This window comes from Cryptomeria japonica, chromosome 9, assembly GCF_030272615.1.
Source record: "Cryptomeria japonica chromosome 9, Sugi_1.0, whole genome shotgun sequence".
Taxonomy (NCBI): domain Eukaryota; kingdom Viridiplantae; phylum Streptophyta; class Pinopsida; order Cupressales; family Cupressaceae; genus Cryptomeria; species Cryptomeria japonica.
The window spans coordinates 193,260,372-193,283,406 of NC_081413.1; the positions used below are offsets into that span (position 1 = coordinate 193,260,372).

General features: G+C 36.3%; 1 protein-coding gene across 1 annotated transcript in view; it reads right to left on the reverse strand.

Annotated features, from left to right (window-relative positions):
* Positions 1–23,035, reverse strand: part of LOC131052388 (thioredoxin-like protein AAED1, chloroplastic) — a 145,022-nt gene that overhangs the window by 71,259 nt on the left and 50,728 nt on the right. Inside the window, exons 2-5 of the mRNA XM_057987031.2 lie at positions 19,688–19,734; positions 19,204–19,318; positions 19,022–19,066; positions 18,863–18,922 (exon numbers count right to left, since the gene is read on the reverse strand). Of these exons, the coding sequence (XP_057843014.2) occupies positions 18,863–18,922; positions 19,022–19,066; positions 19,204–19,318; positions 19,688–19,734 (267 nt within the window). The remainder of the gene's footprint in view (positions 1–18,862; positions 18,923–19,021; positions 19,067–19,203; positions 19,319–19,687; positions 19,735–23,035) is intronic.

Genomic DNA, 23,035 nt, shown 5'->3' on the forward strand with positions numbered 1-23,035 from the left:
TCTTTCAAACATTTTGTATAGTTCATGTGCCTTGTCTATGCTTCTAAATTCTGCATATAGATCTACCAAAGCAATTGCAACTACCACATTTGGCAAGATTTCTTTCTTGTAGTCACACCTCCTTCCACGCCCTTTCTCTACGCATTTTCTTCTGTTCCAACTAACTCAAACTTGATCATCTCTACTCCCTTCCTTCTGTGTTCTCTTTGTTGATGATATGATAGCTATGGTTGGACTCCTTCTGGGCCGACAGAGATACTTTAATTGTCTAATTGGCATGTCGGCCTTAGACAATTATAGGTCTGATTTATAGACACTCATATGCACCGATATATCAATCATATGTGAGCCGACTTGCTTTTGTAAATATGATTTATATTTATCAAGGCAAAGGCTGACTTGGAGGTCCACCACCTCATCGCCTTGAAACGTGTTGATTAGGAGAAGGGCTGACCCTTGGCGAAGGGTCAATTGCAACATATTTAAAGGATATCGAATCTCCACTCATTCTATCTAATATACACACAATCCTACAACAGACTGAAACATATCAGAGGTGATCGGGGGAGACAATCGGGTATTGTCTATGATTGGGAGGGAAAATCATTGCCTGTGGTTAATCGAGCACTACCATTCAACATGGTATCAGAGCAGGTCGGTCTTAGGGATCTTTCTAGTGCTGAGCGGTTCAAGTCAATATGCTATTGAAGGGCTGATTATAGAGATGACAAACTATGTGGTGTCAATCTGTGGTATCTTCTGTATCAATGATGTTGAACTTGACTATCAAATTGCACTGTCGTGACTCGGTAATGTGCCTGTGACAATGGAGTGTCGAGACTCTGAATGTCAATATAGTGCAAGTCAACATTGTAGCACGCCAGTGGCCAGGAGATGTGAAGAGTGCTGCACCAAATTTTGCAATTCGGACAACAATCAGATCACTCTTTGCTGATTTAAAAGACAACCTACAGACTATCACAAAACTCTTTGAAGCGATGGAAGAGAGCTTGGGCACCGTGATAACCTGATTCAAAGCTAGACTTTGAAGCAAAAGGAATCTTCTGCTGCTGTGAGTGTTTCATCCTGAGGATGTAAACACAAATAACAATTTGAACCTCCTGGGTAGTGACCGATATTGATAATATTACCCTAATATTGATAATCTTCAAATAACGATAACCATCTAACAGGGATATTCTCTTAGAGCCGTTTAAGTATTATTGTCAACTTTGAATTGCCGCCACCTGAAGGTACCATTCGATGAAGGGGGAAAACAAAAGATTATGGTTAGCAAATAATTAAGAAGCAATCAAAGTTATTCGAGGTGCGATGGAAGGATACAACCATTTGATACTATGAATACTTGAGAGGTATCGGTAAGGGAGATCAAAAGAAAAAAAAAGCACAATCAATGACTTGCAGTTTCAATTATCAAATTATGCAACAATGTTCGTACTGGTGATATGTTAAAATGAGATCAATATATCAGTTGGTGATATATTTAGTGGAGGAGGGCAAACATGCCGAACATGAAGAGAAAAGAATGAAATTTGTGTCTGGTTTCATGTGCATACTTGTGATGCGGCTCATACTATTTCACCGAGGAGATCTCCGTGGTTTTTTTATTTGTCATCCGAAAGTTTGAATTTTCTTATTTGACTTTTGAGGCATTTTTTTTATATTGGAGGCGCATATTTATGCTGTGGAGTTCGATTGGTTTAGTCATGGCATTTCTAATTCAAAGCATCTAATATTGGTGGACGTTGTGTCCAACCTTTGTGTGCCCTATCCGAGCCCCTGCATTCACATTCACCATATTTCAGTCCGATCTTTATTTTCTAGCAGCATTGAAATCGTACCTTTTCATCAATTTGGTGCAGCACTTCCTTAGCGGAGGCTTTTATTTAGGTTCGATATTTGTTTCTGGTAGTCGTAATTGATCAGTGGCTGAAATTTATCGGTGATTGCATTTCCATACCAAAGCCTTTTATTATTGTTGAGGCTGTAATTTCTTTGACACCAATTTTCAACACTGTCCGAGGCAAAATCGTTTAATTGTGGAGGTCGATTTCAACTTGGTGGCATTCGGTGTTATAATTTGCATCCGAAATCCACATTGTTATTGATGACCGAGTTAGCCATATCATGTTTATTGGTCCAGGCATTTTGAGTTTGAGGCTTAGAGCATTTGGTCACGGCATTAAAACTTTGTCTAATGTATTGTCTTCGGCTTTGATCAATATACAGGCTGACCTCAAGTTCGTGACTAAGGCGTAAGCGATATTTCTATTGGAAGCAATGTATAATGTATCCGACTATTGTTTCGAGTTCAAAGTTATTTAATTGAAGAGTGCTCTAGCATTCAAGTTTGGAGTTTCAACAATTATCACTAGTATCTGAAGCAAGAGTGGAGGTGCATGGGCAAGAACAAGTTGAAGTTCATCTGGGATCCTGAAAGACCCATGCAGTTTATTTATTGGACTTCCTGTGGGTTAGTCCACCATTTACATCTCTGCTGGAACAGTGTTGTCTGTGACGACTCTACAACCTTGGTGATTGATGGCATGAACTTGCTTGTTACGCCTCTATCTTTGTCTGTTGTGCCTCCTTCCATGTCTCTTTTCTAGATCAAGTTTCAGTCTGCTATTTAGAGTGCTACTTTTACTTCTAGAGGTTTCGAGGCTCATTTAGTTGTAGGACTCTCAGATGGAAATTTGAATATCGTGAAATTTCCAGAAATGAGTATTTGGCATGAATTGGAAGATGTTGTATACAATATTGCAATTATTGATAATAAGTCTTCAAATAGAGTTTGGCAACCTTAGACATATGACATGGATAGATTCCAATGTTCTTCTAGGTGTATTGCATTCTAACCGTGATCAGGTGGAGGATGCAGGGTTCAAGTATATATCATCCAGTGGTTGGGTTGTCAAATCATATGTGCATACAGTTATGCAGAGTCCAATAGTAGCCATTGTTGCAGATCATTGGAGAAATCATGCTAAAGGAGTGAGTTGAGTAAAACAATGACATGTCCGAGAAGAGGACTAAGTTTCTAAAAATTTTCAATGGAGTTCACCTCCAGAAGATTTTTTATTTTTTTTTTGTTATCTCTCCATTGAAGCAGGGATCAAGAGGGAGTTATGTATTCAGCAAAATGGAGTCCTATGTCTTGAGGAACTAGAGTGACTCACTGAGGAGAAGTGAAGGTGTCAACTAAGTGGGTTGCAGTGTTGCAAGGCTAAGTCCTTGAAAGACCTCTTCAACTGCAGAAAATAGAATTGCACAAGATAGTCAATCTGAATTTGACATTGGTAGCTCCACAAACCTATTCAGAATAGAGTGATATGGGATAAGGTCAAGAAGGGCAGTCCTAAAATCAGCAATACCAGAGATCTGCAACAGCAGCGGAGCAGGCCTGATTCACCCGTCATTAGACTCATTGGAGACAATTCAGACCTGAGTGCATCCTTGGAGCAGATTTCCATTGCGTTTTTCAGGAAAAGTAAAATGGCTGCAACAAAATCAAGAAAGAGATAAGTATTTCATAATGTTCATGAATTTCATATGTAGCCATTAATTCATGCAATTACATTGGATTAGAGAATCATGCATGCTTCTAGCATTGGTATTTCTCTTCGGGATGGTTTAGTTCTATAAACTATTAGTAATCTCTCTAAATGCTTCCAAGATAGATCGAGAAGCATAAGGATGATGAGAGATTGCATAGCTTGACGCATCCAATGAGGAAGTCACGCAGGCTCAAGAATGGAGACACAGCTTGCTGCCATGAGACTGAGTTGGTGGCAAATAACTGAAGACATCTCTCGAAAAGGAAGAACCTATTCAGTTTGTCATTGTGATCAGGTTCTTCATAGAGGAATTAACATTCAGAGGGAGTCTGACAAACTACTAGAGGCAAACTTGGACAAGAAAGGAGGTTGGAGATTCAAAGGGAGTCACATCATTATGAAGGTTTGTGTTAATGCATTCTTCTCTGTAAGGGAGAAGTTTGAGGTGAAAGCCTTGTTAATGCATTCTTCTCTGTGAGGGAGAAGTTTGAGATGCAAGCCCTTGTTAATGCATTATTCTCTGTGAGGGAGAAGTTTGAGGTGCAAGCTCTTGTTAATGCATTTCTCTTTGAGAGAGATTTAAGGTGAAAGCCTTATTTCCACCCTCTGGGATGAGTCATGGTGGATGTCATGTGTGTGATGCCATGACAACATCACGTGAGAGAGTCCGTGATGATTTGCTTGTACTTGTGTGTTCACCCTCTAGGATGAGCCATGGTGAATCTCATTGTGAGGTGACGATCTCAAAATGATGAACACTTGTGCATTTTACCATCATTGTGAGGTGACGATCTCACAATAATGGTTGATATCACGGTGAGGTGATATCTATTCTTTCACCATCCATGGGAGAAGCCATGATGGTTGACATCACGGTGAGGTGATATCTTTCCTTTCCACATATGGGAGTAGCCATAGTGGTCAAACATCACGATGAGATGATATCTTTCCTTTCCACATATGGGAGTAGCCATAGTGGTCAAACATCACGATGAGGTGATAAGCTTCCTTCATTCACACGAGTGTAGTCATTGTGTTAGTCATCACGATGAGGTGATGTGACTTGTAGATATTGAGAAGGACTCCTCCCTAGCTAAGAGGGAGTGTTGATGATATGATAGCTATGGTCAGACTCTTTTTGGGCCGACAGAGATAACTTAATTGTCTAATTGGCATGTCGGCCTTAGACAATTATAGGTCTGATTTATAGACACTCATTTGCACCAATATATCAATCATATGTGAGCCGACTTGCTTTTGTAAATATGATTTATATTTATCAAGGCAAAGGCCAACTGGGAAGTCCGCCACCTCATTGCCTTGAAACGTGTTGATTAGGAGAAGGGTCGACCCTTGGTGAAGGGTCACTTGCAACATATTTAAAGGAGATCGAATCTCCACTCATTCTATCGAATATACACACAATCCTACAGCAGACTGAAACATATGAGAGGTGCTCGAGGGAGACAATCGGGTATTGTCTATGGTTGGGAGGGCAAATCATTGCCCGTGGTTAATCGAGCACTACCATTCAACACTCTCCCTCTTCTCCTTGGTGCCTTCACGTGGGTTTATTCCTATTTCAAAGCTCCCATTTCATCAGACCTGGAGATGATGTGTCCATCGACTATGGGAATCTGCCTCTTTTACAACTACCAAAAATGTCTTCTGCTTTGCGCTAATTATCAATACTTCTAGGACGAGGCCATGAATGGGGAGAGGAACAAAAAATTGTTTGTACATGGCATGGAAGCTCTCCCTCTCCACCTACACGCCCATACCTTCATCCTTTTTCTATTTCAAAAGCCAATAATTTACTTTATTTTATTGCTTAATTCTTCTCCTGTTAGTTGACCACGAGGGATGTGACAGTAGTGTCTTCCAACTCCATAGAGAATGTTGTTTGCAAGGTTTTTCGTCCTTACAAACTAAGAAAGCAATCCTTCCCAGAAGAAATAACAATTTTCAATATCAAAATTTAGCATATTCTCGAATGAGAGCCCCAATCCTTCTTTTATAACTTTTGAGAGCTATTTTAGGAGAAAGCATTTTCTCTTTTTTGGATGCTTTTTCAAAGAAAACAATTTTAACTATTTTTTCAATAAAGCACTTTTGTGTTTTTTCCCTATTTTTTGGAAATGTGCTTTATCTCTTTTTCGCTACTTGTTTGGAAATATGCCTTTTTCTTATATTTAATAAAAGTCACTTTCTTTTTTAATCTCCCAATGTAGCATTAAATAATAATGGCTCATCCATTAAAATAAATCACCTTTAATTTAATAATTGGCCTCTATAATCCCTTCATTAAATAAATTAAAATAACAATAAAGTTAAATCTTTATTTTAACTTTATTAATTAATAACTAATTGTTATTTTATTTGAAACCAATGGACTCTATAAAATGCTAAGATAGTCATCAAAATTGAACCCACCAACAATACTAAAAATAGTAACCTTGATAGCTGGCCAAGTCAATGCTCAAAACTAACTAAAAATAGTAAGTATTGGAAGACTAAACCAACATCACCCCAGAAAAGGGCATTCCCCTCATAATTCCAATGGGAGCTCAACTAACCATCAAATACTGTCAAAATGAGGGATAAACTGCCTCCAAGGTTCCCTAACCCAAGCTCAATAGCCTGCGAGAACCAACTGAATAGGCTAAAGGTCCACCAACTCAACTAGTTAGGAAGGGGACATTACAAATGATTATATTATTATTATTATATATAATATATATATTATATAGACTTATTGTATATAATAATATTATATATATATGAAATTATTAAAAAACTTATAAACTAATAAACAAAACCATACGATATATGATAATCTGACCAAACACTGAAAAGAGCACAAAAAATGAGCACTAAAGTAGCGATAAGTAGAACACACTAAGTAGGTAGGGATGAAGCCACAATGGACCCAGGGTTGAACTGGGACTAGAACCGAACCCGGCTTGAATCTGGCCCCACACCCAAACCCTAAGCCACAAATCCAATATCTAAGTATTATTCATGAGACATCTAGTCAAGGATACGAATATACGCAAATTGTAAGCATATATTACAATGTCTTCATGGGGATTTTTTATTTTTATTTTGAGCCCAAGGAGACTGTCTTTGAGGAGCTTTTCTCTACAAGGTAGGGAAACTTTGTGTCTAAATTGGGAAGACTTAAACTAATGAGAGAGTCTCATACTTCAAAAGTTGCAAGACCTTTGATGTTGGTGAGCACTAAGTATAATGTTGACAAGAACAAATGCCAAATTGAGACCAAACACAAGGTAATGTGCATTGGCTATCCCATATGCACTCTTGTTCCCACTCCCATTTGGTCCCAAGACAACATTGGTTCATGCCATTTCCAGTAACATAAGAGAAGAACTCTCTCCAACATCATAGGTCATGCAACTTGGATGTACCCATAGGGTACCCAAGGTAGAAAGGGCATGCCCTAGCCATCTTTTTTAATGTGTAGTGGCATTGAATCTATTGCTCGTCTATTATCCCACTATCCTTTCACTAGGTAGTTTAAAATTGTTTTTTGCCAACTTGAATTTCTTCCTTTGAAAAAAGTGATATAGAATGGTGGTACATTTTGTTTGGTATGATCTCTTGCAACATTATATGAACTATGTTTTTATCCAAGCTACACCTAAGCACCTAAGCAAGTTAATGAGTATTGCAAATGCTAAGATATGTTGAATACTATTATGAAGATGGGTAGTGCCCTTGAAGGCTTAAGAAAGCAATCAACTTATAATTGCAGCAGAAATAAAGACAACAAGAGGCAAATTGCCTTACTCTAGCTAAGAAAAAAAAAGAAACAACTCTAGCAAGTAGGGAACACAAGATGTCTTATTGCTACCCATAGGCTAAAAGAATCACTTTGGAAACAATAATTTTTTAATGTGTATATTTGCACATCTAAGTCATTGGAAATTGAGACAGCCTGACAAGGCTCAATATAGATTGTACAATGCACAAGGTATGTGAGGTCGAATGGGCTCCCTTAGGAGAAGAGTTAAGTTGTTGGTTTACATATAGGAACATGCTCAAAGTTTGGGTACACCAGTGCAGCAAAAATAAATTTCCCCTAGGTACGAGTATGACTATATCTCTATACATGGTTTGCAAACTCTATGAGTACTCTCAAAGTTGCCAAGTACTCTATTTTTTTTTGCTCCATGAGTTTTTGCAAGTTTAACCCATAAGTTTTAATAGACACAAGAAAAACATGGGTAAAAATGCCAACATGGATAAAACGCTGGTTAAAACACATTTTTTGCATGTTTTTTGCCTATAAACCCATGCATTTTCTCTTTTGAGACATCAATTTTTAATTTAATAGATTTTTTAATTGAATTTTGCCAAAAATATATGTTTTTTAAAGAAACTTTTAATTTTAGTACATTCTATGTTGCCGAGTCAAAAATTTTAGGCTTGTCAAGTACTCTTTGAGTCCAAGTCTACCAACTATATATATATATATAATGTATTTTTTTAATGTGTGGTGGTGTTGAATCTATTGTGAATCTATTGTTCAATTGTCCTTTCACTGGGTAATTTGGAATTGTTTTTTACCAACTTGAATTTCGTCCTTTGAAAAAAGTGATATAGAATGGTGGAACATTTTGTTTGGTACAATCTCTTGCAATGTTATATGAACTAAGTTTTTATCCAAGCTACAGTTAATTTTTTATTTTGAAATTTTCTGGTTCCTATGGCTTGCAAGAAATAAAGTTTTCCATGGTGAAGAGGGATCTCACTGGCTTCTCCAAAGAAGTCACAATCTCTCTAATTTCTATGCAGGCTAGTTTCCAATTGACAAATTCCCAGATGAAGTCAAGAAATTTGCAGCTTAAGGCATTCCGTTCTCAAGTGATCAAAACATTTTGGATGATAAGGATCCTAATTGGGTAGCTGGAGATGGTACTGAGGAAATGCAATAAAATAAAGATGGCTGACTGAAGCAGGTTCTTGAGTCTGCAGGGGGTCATGATAAAGCTGAAGATCAGCACAATATAGCAGTTGATTCTTCAGCTGATGGAGAGGATGATGCTTGTAGCCTTATACAGAAGTTCTTATCAGCACTTACCCAAAATGGTGGTTCAGAGAGCATATTGATTTCAAGTTGAAATCCACTGCAGATAAAGTACTTGAGTTCCTGTATGCTTTGCATTATAAAGAAAAGTTTAAAAACAAAAGAAAAGGAAAACAGATTTGACCCTTTTTTGATGTTACTTTTATATTGGGCGCTTCATATCTATGTCGGAACCTTTTAGCAGTTTGGATTCTCTAGCTACTTATGAGCTTCTCTGTTCTTAAGGTTACACTGGATCTAATGCTCTTTTAGAGCTGGTTTCTTCCTTAGATTTTGTTTTCCAATTGCTCATATGAACCATATTTGCACACTTTTTCCCAATATAAAAATCTATTCTGTTATCATTGTAAAAGACTTACGCATCTTTGAGCCTTCCATGCAAGATGATGAAGAAAATTGATAAGATCCCCCAATATAATAATGGCAATACGATAACATGATGTTCATGGGGCAAGATGCCCTACTATCCAATATATGCAAAAATAGAATAAATCCTTAAGGTAGGGTAACAACATATACTGCTCCTTATAGAAGAAGTTGCTCAACACTATCTCCAAAAGTTCCCAAGCACATATCACACTCCTCACATGTTCTCCTAATGATATTCACCCCTTTATATAGACCTCCTCCTACTAACATATTGGAGGGGTAAACCACTAAACCCATGTAGGCATACTAATTATTAATGATCCAATATAACTAACTTAAGGGATGTATGCCACATATCAACATCTCCATCAATCTATACATGTCATAGTATTACATCTTAGGTACATAACAAAAATATTGTGATGCATTCCAAGGACCTCAAAAAGAATTGGACAAGGATATTATGTAAAAGAAGGTGAAAACATTAAGGAGAGGGAAGTTGGGAAGTTAGCAAATTGTAAAGGACAACCAAAGCCAATTGGTATCCCAAGGAGATGGCAGTGACTTTATAAGCTTTTGGGGACCATGATCCTCCCAAGTAGGGAGATATTATCTAAACTGGAACATGAAAGTTAGTAAAATTAACTAGCTAAGCCACTATTCCCATTTAATTAGTCAACTAACTAGTGTATAACTAGAAAAATTAAAAAACTAACACACATAAAATAATATATCTCAATAAAAAATGAAGTATAAGAGAATTACAGGTTCCTAGAGAGGTTTCAGATTGTTCTTAGGTGACTGGAACTATTGGTGTAATTAAGGTGTTGTATTTTGTTAGTTCTTCACCTAGGTTCTACTTACACATCACTTAAGCTTACTTAGGGAGCATATAGGAGCATTTAGGAGCATTCCCACTTTATGTGGTGTCTCCACCTTTAGTGGTTTAATCATATTATCACTTTTCCACCTTAGGTGGGTGATCCACTTTTAGTGGACGTATCACACTATCACTTTTTCACCTTAGGTGGGTGATGAGTTATCATTTTATGTATCATGTCATAAAATTAAAACACTTGTCATTAGCTTATGCCTTCCTATGTTTCACCTTGGCCTATTTAACCAAGGAGTCTCCTATGTACTTTCATTGATTCTATTGTATTCTTGAAGGAATACAGTTTATTCTTGTCATATTGACTCTTTCTTGTTATTGTGCTTTCCATAAGGCCTCTAGATCTTGGGTGGCTACCTCCATAGCCAAATCTTACAGAAACATCTTGTGGTCAAACACAATTGAAGCTTGTTCCTAAGAAAATAAAGAAAAACAGGATGTTATTTCCCCTATGACAAAACCACCACATTCTGTAGGGTAGTGGTCGCATAAACACAAATTACAGCAGCATTAAGGTCACATTACCACGATAGTAGTTTTGGCTGCAAGTGGTGGTTCCTCCCTATCTCCTGTGGCAATTTTCTTAGGGAGAAACACACAAGCAGGGTAACAGTTTCAAATAATGTCTCTTCTAATTCTTGTCTATTGGGCTTCTTGTTTAAACTTGTTACAATTGCTAAAACACATACTCAGGATGGTAAAGGAATCTTATTCTTCTTTCCAGTCAATTCTTTTGGTTTTAAGGCATAGGAAGTTGAGTGTAGCGTGCACCTAAGCAAGTTAATGAGTATAGATACCGTTGAATACTGTTGTGAAGATGAGTAGTGCCCTTGAAGACTTAAGAAAGCATAACAATTATAATTGCAGCAGAAATAAAGGCAACAGGAGACAAACTGCCTTACTCTTCTAGAGTTTCTTCCCAGAAACTCATGTTGAGCATTAGTCAATGTTATTTCAGTTCTGGCATGCAACTATCTACATCTATTTCAGCACTTAAAACAATTCATTTCCCTTTTATTAAGAAAGCATAGAGAGGTAACAACCAATCAACTAAGATGTAGATTATGAAATATCTATACTAAATATGAAATATCTTAGTTGGTTTCTTGTTGTCTTTCTATGTTTTCTTTAAAATATGGAAAAGAATTGTTTAAACTTTCAAGTGCTGAAATACATGTAGATACTTGCATGCAAGAATTTAAATAGCATAGATTAATGCTCAACATGAGATTCTGGGAGAAACTCAACCAGATAGAAAGAATCAGTTAAGAATGTCTATACTAATTATGGATCATGGGACCCGAAGTTCTGATCCATATAATATTATAAAAGAATCAATTGAATGATTGTGCTGAATGAAAGAAAATTTTAGATTGAGATTTTCTTGTATGCTAGATTCTTAAGTAGGCATAAAATGCTGTGACCTCCAGTAAAATTTATTGAAAATTTGAAACTTGGATATAGAACCTCTCAAGGTATTTACAATAATAAAATTAATTTTACTATGGTTATCCACTAGCTGGTAAAGCTCACAAAAGCAACAAAAACCATTTACCTTTGCAATTCTTCAAGTAAAAAAGAAAGGAGGTTCACATGATTGGTAAAAAGGAAATCTAGCGATTAACACAGGATGCAGGCCCACAGGGGATAGAGATAATCAGCATGATTCTTCCTGTCCAAGAAATTCATATTGATTACCTACATACATCCCAAAGAGAGAGCACCCTTGTTTGACTCCACTTACACTCTCAAAAAAATCAAAGAATTCAAGGGAGATTTGAAACCAACCAACAATTCTCACAGAACCTCATGATGGTGATCGTAAATAGCTCTAAGATATCAATAACAGATAACCTCTAAAATAACTAATGCCCGGGAATAAAGTTTAATGCCTTTATAAGTCTACAAAGCAGCAAAATATATTATAGGACCACTGATGAGACTACTCAGTGATAGCCCAGAAAGCAAATAAATGTGATCAAAGGTCTCAGGATCTCTCTTGAACCCTAATTTCTCTTTTACTCTAAATTTAACACCCTCCAACAATTAAAAAAATCTAACATCCACTATTGTAGCAAAAATTAGCCAAATGTGTGTCCAACCATGATAGTTATGTAGTTATCTGGCTCTATGTTTTATACTGATGGATAATGTGTTGTGACCAAGAAGGGTATCTTGAGTGTAAATGTAAATAGACTGTGATGACTTTCAGAACAATCAGAATTCTGAGACAATGAATTTATACTGTTATTGTTTGATATGAAGAAATATAAAACTGATTTTTATGTCTTATCAGTTTGCCTCTGTAGATACGAAGACCAAGCAATTATATGTATTCTCCCTTTTCACCGCATGTATCGTACTTGTTGTCTTATTTAATAATGGGAGGCGGATATATATCTTTTGTCTTCATTGGATCGTGCCTCCACAGGGGGTTGCGATCCTATGTGGAACCACGTGGTTCCACATAGGGTCGTGACCCCTGTGTGGAGCCACGATCCTTCTACACCGGCGGAATTACTTTAAACCAAACATCACATTTAGCAAACTCAATATGTTAGTTTAATACTAACTTAATTAAATCCCAATAAATCGCAAGTAACATAAAATCGAATTTCTGGGTGCTAATAATCAGATTACAATTTTGTTTAGAGTTACGACTGAGACTAATTTTAACACTCCCTCTTAGTCTTAGGAGTATAGATCTAAAACTTAATTTAGCTCAACACTAATCTCATGATAATTACATCACCTAGGTGTGAAGAATCATCCTGTGATTCTAAGGATATACTCACTTTGATATCCAATTTTAAGTATCAGCCTGTGATACTAAGGATATACTCACTTTGATATCTTTGTTATAGTATGTGCACTGCCATTAATCCGCTTACATAATGTCTACTATAACTTATCATATTACTAATATTCAAATTGTCTGATTTTCAGTTTATATGATCTTCCAAACATTTATAAGATCGTCACCTTACAATGTTAAAATACAGGTGTTCATTAACTAAAGAATCGTCATCCTTTAGGAATGAACACAGGGAAAGGTTACATACTTCATATACTCAAATATATGACCAAGAAGTTTACATAATTTTAGACATCAATTACATTTTAACCATACCAAGATACCTCCTGAAGTGATCAATTTTCACTCTTGCTAGGGGTTTGGTGAGAATGTCAGCTGTCTGATCTCCTGTATTGACATATTCCAGTCTTATTACCTTTCTCTATGTCATGTCTCTTACATAATGATATGGGATCTCAATGTGCTTGGATCTATCATGAAAAACTGGATTCACTGAAATTTAATGCAGCTCTGATTGTCACAATGAATGATAGTAGGCTTCAGACTTTCACCAAACAGTCCTACTATCAATTTTCTCAACCATATGGCTTCCTTAGCTGCCATGGATGCAGCTATATATTCAACTTCTGTGGAGCTCTGAGCTACAGATGATTGTTTTCTGCAGATCCAAGATACCATAGCTGATCCTAAGCTGAAACAACATCCTGAAGTGTTCTTCCTGTCTATCACGCTTCCAGCCCAGTCTAAATCAGAGTATCCATGTAGGTTCAATGCAGTGTGTTCATAATGCAGTCCATAGTCCAAGGTACCTTGTAGATATCTCAATATATGCTTTACTTCAACCAAATGTATTTCTTTGGGTTCAACCATGTGTTGGCTGAGTGCATTTACTGCATAACATATATCAGGTCTCGTATTGACTAGGTACATTAATGATCCAATAATCTGTCTGTATAATGTTGAATCTGCAAATTTGGAATCTGCTATAGCTTCTTTTAGTTTATGTAGGTTTGTTTCCATAGGAGATGACATTGGCTTACAATTCATCATTCCAAATCTCTTCAGAATGTCAATGGTATATTTACCTTGATTTAGATAAATACCATCTAGTTTTTGCCATACTTCTAATCCAAAGAAATAATGGAGTAGACCTAAATCCTTCATCTCAAACTCTGAAGCTAGTTCCTGTTTGCATTTTGCAATGAGATGATCTTCGCCTGTAATTAATAAGTCATCTACATATAATATGAGTATCAACATTTCACCTTTGATTATTTTGAAATACAGATTTGGACCAGCAATGTTCTTAGAGAAACCTATCTCTAATAAGTAACTATCAATTCTTTCGTACCATGCTCTGGGAGCTTGTTTTAATCCATACAGTGCTTTCTCTAACTTGCATACATGTGTTTTAGCATTGTTTACCTCAAATCCCTCAGGTTGCTCTAGATATACTTCTTCTTCAATTGTTCCATTCAAAAATGCAGTTTTTACATCCATTTGATGAACTTTCCATCCTTTAGATGCTGCTATAGCCAGGATTGTTCTGACAGAAGTGTATCGTGCAACAGGTACAAATGTTTCTTCATAGTCAATTCCTTCCTTCTGTGAGAAGCCTCGAGCAACAAATCTTGCCTTATGTTTTTCTATACTGCCATCAACAACATGCTTAGTTTTAAAGAGCCATTTAGAAGATACAACTGATTTTCCTTTAGGTCTAGGCACAATTTTCCACACATCATTCTTTAAGATAGATTGATATTCCTCTATCATGGCATCCTTCCATACTTGTTGTTTAAGAGCCTCTCCGGCACTTGAAGGTTCAGCATTTATGAGGTCTGTCATTAGAGTAACATAGCTAGAAAACTTTGAAGGTCTTTTGCTTTCTCTAACTGTTCCTCTAGGTGTTGCAAAGGATTCTGCTTCCTGTACTGTTTTAGTGGCCCATAGTGGTCTCTTCCTGGGATTCTCTGTTGTAGTGTTCTCAAGTTCCAAGGTGTTATCCTCAGGATGCTCCCTCTGAGTTTCAAAAAGAGAATCTTCTTCCAAATTAATGGAATTAGTTGGGATTTCAGGTGTGATGGAACTCCTCGTTTTGTTAATAGCTATATCTTCCTCAAATATGACATCTCTGCTTAATTCTATTTGTCTTTGACCAGGAATGAATATTCGGTAAGCTTTAGATGTTTCACTATATCCTACAAAAATCCCTTTCTGTCTAGTAGGTTCTAATTTAGTTATTTTCTCCTTAGGTACATGAATATAAACAGGACATCCAAATATTTTGAGATGGCTAATATCAGGTTTAATTCCAGTAAAGACTTCTTCAGGAGTTTTGTCACCAATATGAGAGTGAGGACATCTGTTTTGAATGTATACAGCGGTATTAGTGGCTTCTCCCCAAAGTGCAGTTTCTAGGTTTTGATCTAACAACATAGCTCTTGCCGCTTCTACTATTGTTCTATTTTTTCTTTCAGCAACCCCGTTTTGTTGAGGATTGTAAGGTACAGTGAACTCCCTCTTAATCCTAGCATCTTTACAAAACTCTTTAAACACTTCTGATGTGTATTCCCTACCATTGTCAGTCCAAAGAGTGTTGATTTTCCTACCAGAGTGATTTTCTGTAATAGATTTGAACTCTTTAAATTTCCTAAGAATATCTTCAAATTCTTTACTTTTAAGGAAATAAATCCAAGTTTTCCTAGAAAAATCGTCTACAAAGATTACATAGTATAATGCGTTTCCTAGTGATGGTTCAGACATAGGCCCACATAAGTCAGAGTGAACTAGTTCTAGTACCCCTTTAGTTTTTCTAGAACTGCAAGGAAAAGAGCTTTTAGTGTTTTTCCCTAGTGCACATCCTTTACAAGCATCTGAATGAATTGGCTTTAGTTTAGGTAGTCCTGTGACTAATTTCTCCATAGAGGGTAGAGCACGAAAATGTAAGTGCCCTAGTCTTCTATGCCAAATTTCTGCTTGATCTACGACTTCATGAAGTAAGATTTGATTAGGCTCATTACACAATTCATATAGGTGCCCTTGTCTGTAACCAATCACTTGTGCTCTTTTGAAGGTGACTGTTTTTGGCCATGCCATTACCTTTCCTTCTATGAATGAGACTCTATATCCGTCGTCCTCAAGTGTAGAGATAGAGACTAAGTTCCTTTTGATGTCTGGTACAAATAGTACCCCGGTGAGTTGGATTGAGATTCTAGACTTTAGTCTGATTGTACATGTCCCGACACCCTTTACAGGATGTGCAGAGTCATCCCCTATTGTTACCTCTTCATTTGATCCCTTTTCCATTGAGTCTAGTAATTCTCTGAATCCGGTGACATGTCTTGACGATCCACTGTCTATCACCCAAGTGTTAGACTTGTTTGAAGCTTGACTTAATAGTGCTGAATATAATACAAACTTCTCAGATTCAAGTTCTGTGTTCCTCTCTACTTTGGCGAATGATGCCTGCTGTTTTACTTTATCAGGACAGTTAAATGACATATGTCCGTACTGATCACATCTATGACATTGGATTTTTGACATGTCTTTCTTCTGAAAACTTTTCCCATGATGGGATTTTCTCTTCTTGCCTTTCTTACGGGAGTCGGTATTCAGAATGTGGAGGTCTTCATCTTTAGTCTTGTGATTTCCCCCTTTCATTTGCCTTGATTCTTCAAGGAGACAGTCATCCCTTAGTCGATCAAATTCTATGAATTTATCCCTTGCATTTATGCCTTGTTTGAATGATTCCCAGGATTCAGGTAATCCGTCTAGGGTAATCATTGATAGTCCTTGCTTCTTGACATGATAATCAAGTTTTTGCAGTTGATCTCTGAGTGAACCTATCCTCATGAAGTATGAGTTTATTGTTTCACCTTTATTTATACTTATGTGGTTCAACTATCTTTTTAGAGCTAGGGTTTTGCTCGGATTGTTTATTTCATACGTCCTTTCAAGGGTTTTGAACATTTCATATGCGTTGTCATATTTTAATATAAGTGGTATTATGTGATCCCTTACTGCATCTATCACGATTTTTACAGCTTTATCATTTCCTTCATTCCATACAGTTTTCTCAGGTTCGTCTACAGGTTCGGGCTTGTCTTCTTTTATGAATTTGATTACTTTGTTCTCTTTTAACACTATCATAATTCTGACTTTCCAAGCCAAAAAATTTGCTGCTCTTTCGAGTCTGTCCTCGAATCTGATTGTGTTCGCCATTTTAGAACTCTTCAATTTTGTAAACTTCGCTTTCAGTCTATTCGGATCTTTAAGTAGTTAGGCTCTGATACCATGTAAATGTAAATAGACTGTGATGACTTTCAGAACAATCAGAATTCTGAGACAATGAATTTATACTATTATTGTTTGATATGAAGAAATATAAAACTGATTTTTATGTCTTATCAGTTTGCCTCTGTAGATACGAAGACCAAGCAATTATATGTATTCTCCCTTTTCACCGCATGTATCGTACTTGTTGTATTATTCAATAATGGGAGGCGGATATATATCTTTTGTCTTCATTGGATCGTGGTTCCATAGGGGGTCGCGATCCTATGTGGAACCACGTGGTTCCACATAGGGTCGTGACCCCTGTGTGGAGCCACAATCCTTCTACACCGGCAGAATTACTTTAAACCAAACATCACATTTAGCAAACTTAATATGTTAGTTTAATACTAACTTAGTTAAATCCCAATAAATCGCAAGTAACATAAAATCAAATTTCTGGGTGCTAATAATCAGATTACGATTTTGTTTAGAGTTACGACTGAGACTAATTTTAACATTGAGAAAACAATCCCACTAGAGAAAAAACTTCAACGGGAAAAAACAAGTAATTGAATACCATACTCTCAATTTGAAGTGTGCTAATTCATGACATCCAAATGGCTCTCTTAATGTATGAAAAAATAAAAGACATGAAGAATGGGGAGACTTAACTTAAAAAACAAGCTAAGATCGTACAGAGAATCGACATAGAAAACCTAAGTTTAATTGTCCATTTTAAAAGAGTGGGCCTTTCTTTGGAGGAGAATACAGCAAAAGGTCTTAGAGAGATTTGGGGGGCACGAGGATTTCTATCCCCTGGATTCAAGAAATTTATGTTTCTTTCACTAGAGAAGGTAATATTCTCTCTATGTGGAGAAATGGAAGAACGGTTGACTTTGAATGATGAAGTGCTTAATACAAAAGGGTAGTTTCCAAAAAGGTCATGGGATATGAAAAAATTATCTGTCACCATAGACAAGGAATAATAGTCAAACATAATCTAAGAGTCTAATTGAAAAAGAATCAAAATATCAGCCATCTAAGTGATCTCTGAATACATAAACAAAAATGGGGGGGCCAGAGTTGGTATGAAAAATGGAATTGCCACCTGAAGTCCTAATATTAGAAATGAATGACCTCTTAACAAGGACACAATCAATCACAGTAGGATCCCCACTATTAAGGAACCAACCAAGTAAATCTGCTTTACTCTAGAATGTAATGGATTCTATTAAGAATAATGAGAACCATGATGGTGCCTTGCATAAGTCAGGACTGGATTCCCCCTATTGGCCGACACTCTCTTCAATACAGATCCTAGTAGTCTAACTCAGTGAGACAAAACTCATCCTTGGTTAAATCATGAAAAAATGTCTAATATGTCCTTCTGGGTACAATGAATTTAAAGGAAACATACCATCTGGGCTGGCAAACATCAATGCCAAAAAATGGGTTGAAACTTGAAAGTATTTCTAAAAGGTGATAATAGCCCAAGGCAGTTTTTTTGGCACTTTAATTTTGAGCCTTGTTCATGCTAACCATGCTCAGATACTGTGTTCCTCAACATACATTTGGCTACACTGCCTTTTAATATTAATTTTTACCTAGCAAAACACAAAAAGCATGAATATGAACACTAACATGAAATAAACAATTTATATCAAGTTATCAAAATTATGACAATTCAAATGCTGTAGCCTGTGATAGATATAGGGGCATTAAATTGATTGTCTCTCTTATTTTAACTTTACGAGTAACTTTTTTTTATTTTTTTCCTTTGTATTCATCCATACAAACTTTCGATGAAGGAAGAGAAGGCTTACACTAGCAGGATTGAAGAATGTCCGGTTGAAGCCATAATATAATCCAAGAGCATTATATGCCTGAAAATATAATGTTGCAATGAAATCCTTATTGAGATGCTAAACATCAAGCTACTAAAGCAATTGCAACTAGATAAGACCAGAAAGCTGAAATATTACCTTGCGATCTGGATCTGCATAGAGAGAATCGGATGGGAATGGTAGCTGGATAAAACAAATAAATGTAAATTGTTAATTTTGAGGTCCCAACTATGGACAAATTATCCACCTCAAATGCATGCAAATTACACTGGCCTTCTCAACATAAGACTAAACTTCAACCAAATGAATACAGTAATTACCCTTTCAGCAAGAATACGAGCTTTGTCAGGAGTGCCTACACCAATTGCTATAAGTTTCACTCCTGCTGAGTCAAACTTTGGTTTCACAGCTTTCAAATTCAATGCCAACTCCCAACTTCAATGAGATTAACACAATAAATATAATTTGACGAATGCACCCTGGAATATTGTAAAATCTAGCAAGACTAGTAAATTTTAAAAACCTCAACTGCTTCTAGTAATTAATAAGAAACCAATTTTATATAGCAGTGAATCCCAAAATATACTAACAGTACAACTAGGAATTGGCATCTTGCCATCAAATTTGGGTCAAGGGTCCTTTAACCCTAGGTATGTATATACACTGGCATTGTTAGAGAGAACACAACATTGAAATTACTAGGATTCCCAGTACCCTTCCATTACACTTCAATTCAATTCCTTTGGTTCTAATAAAATTTATGTCTTACCAGTATTAGCAGACAGATAATTGCTCTAGACTTACCAGCATGGACACCCAAAATGCCTGAGAAGTGCCACCACAGCCATTCCCTGAAAGAGAACATAAAGGTCATTCAGATAAGTTTCACCGGGAAAAAAATGATGCACCAGCACTGCTGGAGTACAATAAAAGAGCATGAATTTAGCTTATAAATTAGAATCAATGTCTTCTATAACTGATGCAAAATAAATTTGTAGAAATGACCATGTGGAAACATGTCTATAATTCATACAATAGCAGCATTACACTCCCAAAACTTGTGATTAATCCCGAATAATTTGTAATGTCCCCTTCTCACTAGTTCGCAGACACTCGTGGAGTTTGGTCTATTACTTGAGCCTCGTAGGCCAAGGAGTTGATGAGAGGGTTGTTTGGGCAGTTGCTTGTGGCTTCACATTTCATTTTTATATGATTTTGGTGAGATAATGTATTCTCACGTATGATGTCACGTATGAAGTCAATTGCACTTTATAATGATATTATAATATTACTTAAAGTGCAATTAAATATTATTTTAAGGTGCAGTTAAATATTATTTTATTAAAAGAGAATCTTCTAGAAGGGGGCCCATCCATGTGAGAAAAATAATAAATAGGGGATGAGGCTCATTGTTTTGGCATCGAATATTTGACATCTGATTGTGCTTTGTGGAGCCTAGGGTTTCTGCAGAACATTTCAGTCATTGAGAACGATAACTCTCTTTGATTGGCATAACTAAGGTGGTGAAAGATCCTCCGAAGGGTTGCATTAAAGAGTGAGGGATACTTCAGTCCTTCATATCTGAGCTTAGTGTGTTTGGCATCAGCATTCATGGAGGTCGAATTGGGAGAATGCTTCAGCAATATGGATTAATTGACATCCAAAATACAACTACACCACAAGGGAAGATAGGCGATCTCTTGAAAGTAATTTGGTGGTGCTTTTTTGAGGAGTTGGAGGTGATTCACAGTCCTATTCGCAGTCTGCCATAGGGGTTGATCAGACCTACTGAGACACACATTTTTACTCAACACTTGAGATTGAGGGAGCAGGTTTTTTTGGGCACTTGTTCATTCAACTTGGCTGGCCTTGGCAATCATTTTCATCATTTATTGGAGCAGAGGAAGGGCTGCATTTATTTGTTATTACATCTGCAACTTAGGGTATTTGGCGGCCAGCTCCTAGTGGAGCAATTTCTTACTTGGAGCCTTCAAAAAATATGGTGACAACTCCTACATGATCGTTGAGATTCATCCTTCCTCTTGGCATCATTAAACCAGGTTCTTGATCAGTATTTGCTTATGTAATGTCATTATTTCTGAGTACTAGTGTTCAGAAAATGGAAGTCAGTCATTAGAGTCAATAACTTCTTGTACTTGCATCAACAAATGTTATTGTTTATTTAATGAAGTCTAAAATAAAATCAGAACATCAGTTACAGCAGTAGCATATTTCAGACTCCTTACTTCTGAGAACATGTATGGCAATTATTTGACAAAATGTCAACTTCCTATTTGATGCATATTTGAGTTATTTTAGTTTAGCATGTGATTTTTAGAAGCTTGCAATCAATTAATGATAAGTTGCAGACTGTATGTGAATTGTTTGACAATATTCCTTGAACCATAAACCCTCATTTCTTATATACATTAGCAAGGGATATTACATAATTGCAAACCACACATTTGTCATGCCATTTCCCAAGTTTTTCAAACAGTAGTCCTGAAATGCTTTTATGTAAACCAATCTTTGCTTCAGCTCATTTTCCACTTAGGAGCAGAAATATTAAAGCACACAAAGACTGGAAATTTTTAGTTGAGGATTAAGGCTTGATCCATAAACAGAGAGGATATTCCTCACTCAAGTTTACTAGCAATGGATCCTCTTGTGGAATTCCTGAAAACAACCTTTAAAACATAAAACATTCCACTAAGTTCTAACAATGGTAATCTCATAATGTATTATAGTTCAATCAGACTTGCAACATGAGTAAAAGTGCATAACAGAGTAAATGAAGATGCAAGGAAGCATAACACAACTGAAACAATTTACAGCTAGAGAAGCCCTAGAACATGGAGAAAACTCCAGGAAGAGTGAGCAAACCTCCTCATGCCACTGATTTTCACGCACTTAAAAGGTGATACAACGCCTCAATGGGTGTATACAGAACTCAACGATGGCCTAAACCAGCTCCTGACACTTGCAATCAGCCTTGGCCATTTCAACAACCTGCTCTAGTACAATGCAATCTAGAAATACTAGTTACTAATTGTGGTACTGATTTGGCTTTGAGTTCAACAGTTGGACTCATGGATTTAGTCAAAAAAATTAAGGGATTAGATTTGTTTTGGTTCGTCCATATAGAAACATTTAAAAAACCAAAAAATATACATATTTAAAGCTTAAAATTTAAAAACAAGAATAATAGAAACAATATACATAATTCCTAACACTTCTTATATACACAAAAATTTATGAGTCTTATAAAATATTAATAAAATTTATATTTAGTACAATAATAAAATTAAACATAAAATTAATTTAGTAAACATTTATATATTAATAATATTAAAAAATATATCAATTACCACATAACATAAAATTACCCAAAACAATATCATCTGAACCGTTTAAACCATAGATGAAAAACTCGGATTTTGCAATAACTCGGCAAGGCCAAAAAATTTTAAAAACTCGGGACTCGCCAAAACTCGGCAAAACTCGGCAACTTTATCGAACATTTGAAAATACATTTTTTTTTTATATATAATTCAAAAACACACATTTACACCAAATTTGTATAACATATATGATTTCCATGATATATAAATCAAATTTTTTTGGTAATACATAGCAACAAATGCAAGTATCATAGCATAAACCAAAAACCAAGTGCAACATATGTATAAGAGTTCAATACATATCAACGTATCATAGTGACAGTCTCATAGAGTTATAGAGTCATAGACCACAAAATAAGAACCTCTGAAATTCTGATTACATATCAAGTTCAAAGTTTGGTATCAATGAAAATAAGAAATCATAAATTGCGTCTACGACTAAAGCTCAAAACAGATTGTGGCCGCTGGATGGGTGGTGCTGAAGTAGTGGCAACATCCTCAACACTAACAGGTGCCTCTGCTGCATGATCAACCTCCTGCTCCTCCTCACGTGCTGCCACTTCCGCATCCCATTCCTCTCCTGCCCTCTCCAACTCACTCAGCTGCTCATTAGTAAGGAATGGATCCAAATCATTATCAACATCATCAGGAGAAGCAACCCATTCTGCTGCATATGGATCAATGTCATCCAAGTCAAGTGCTTCATGTGAATCTTGCCCTAGCACCTTCTTCTCATGTAATCGAATGTTGT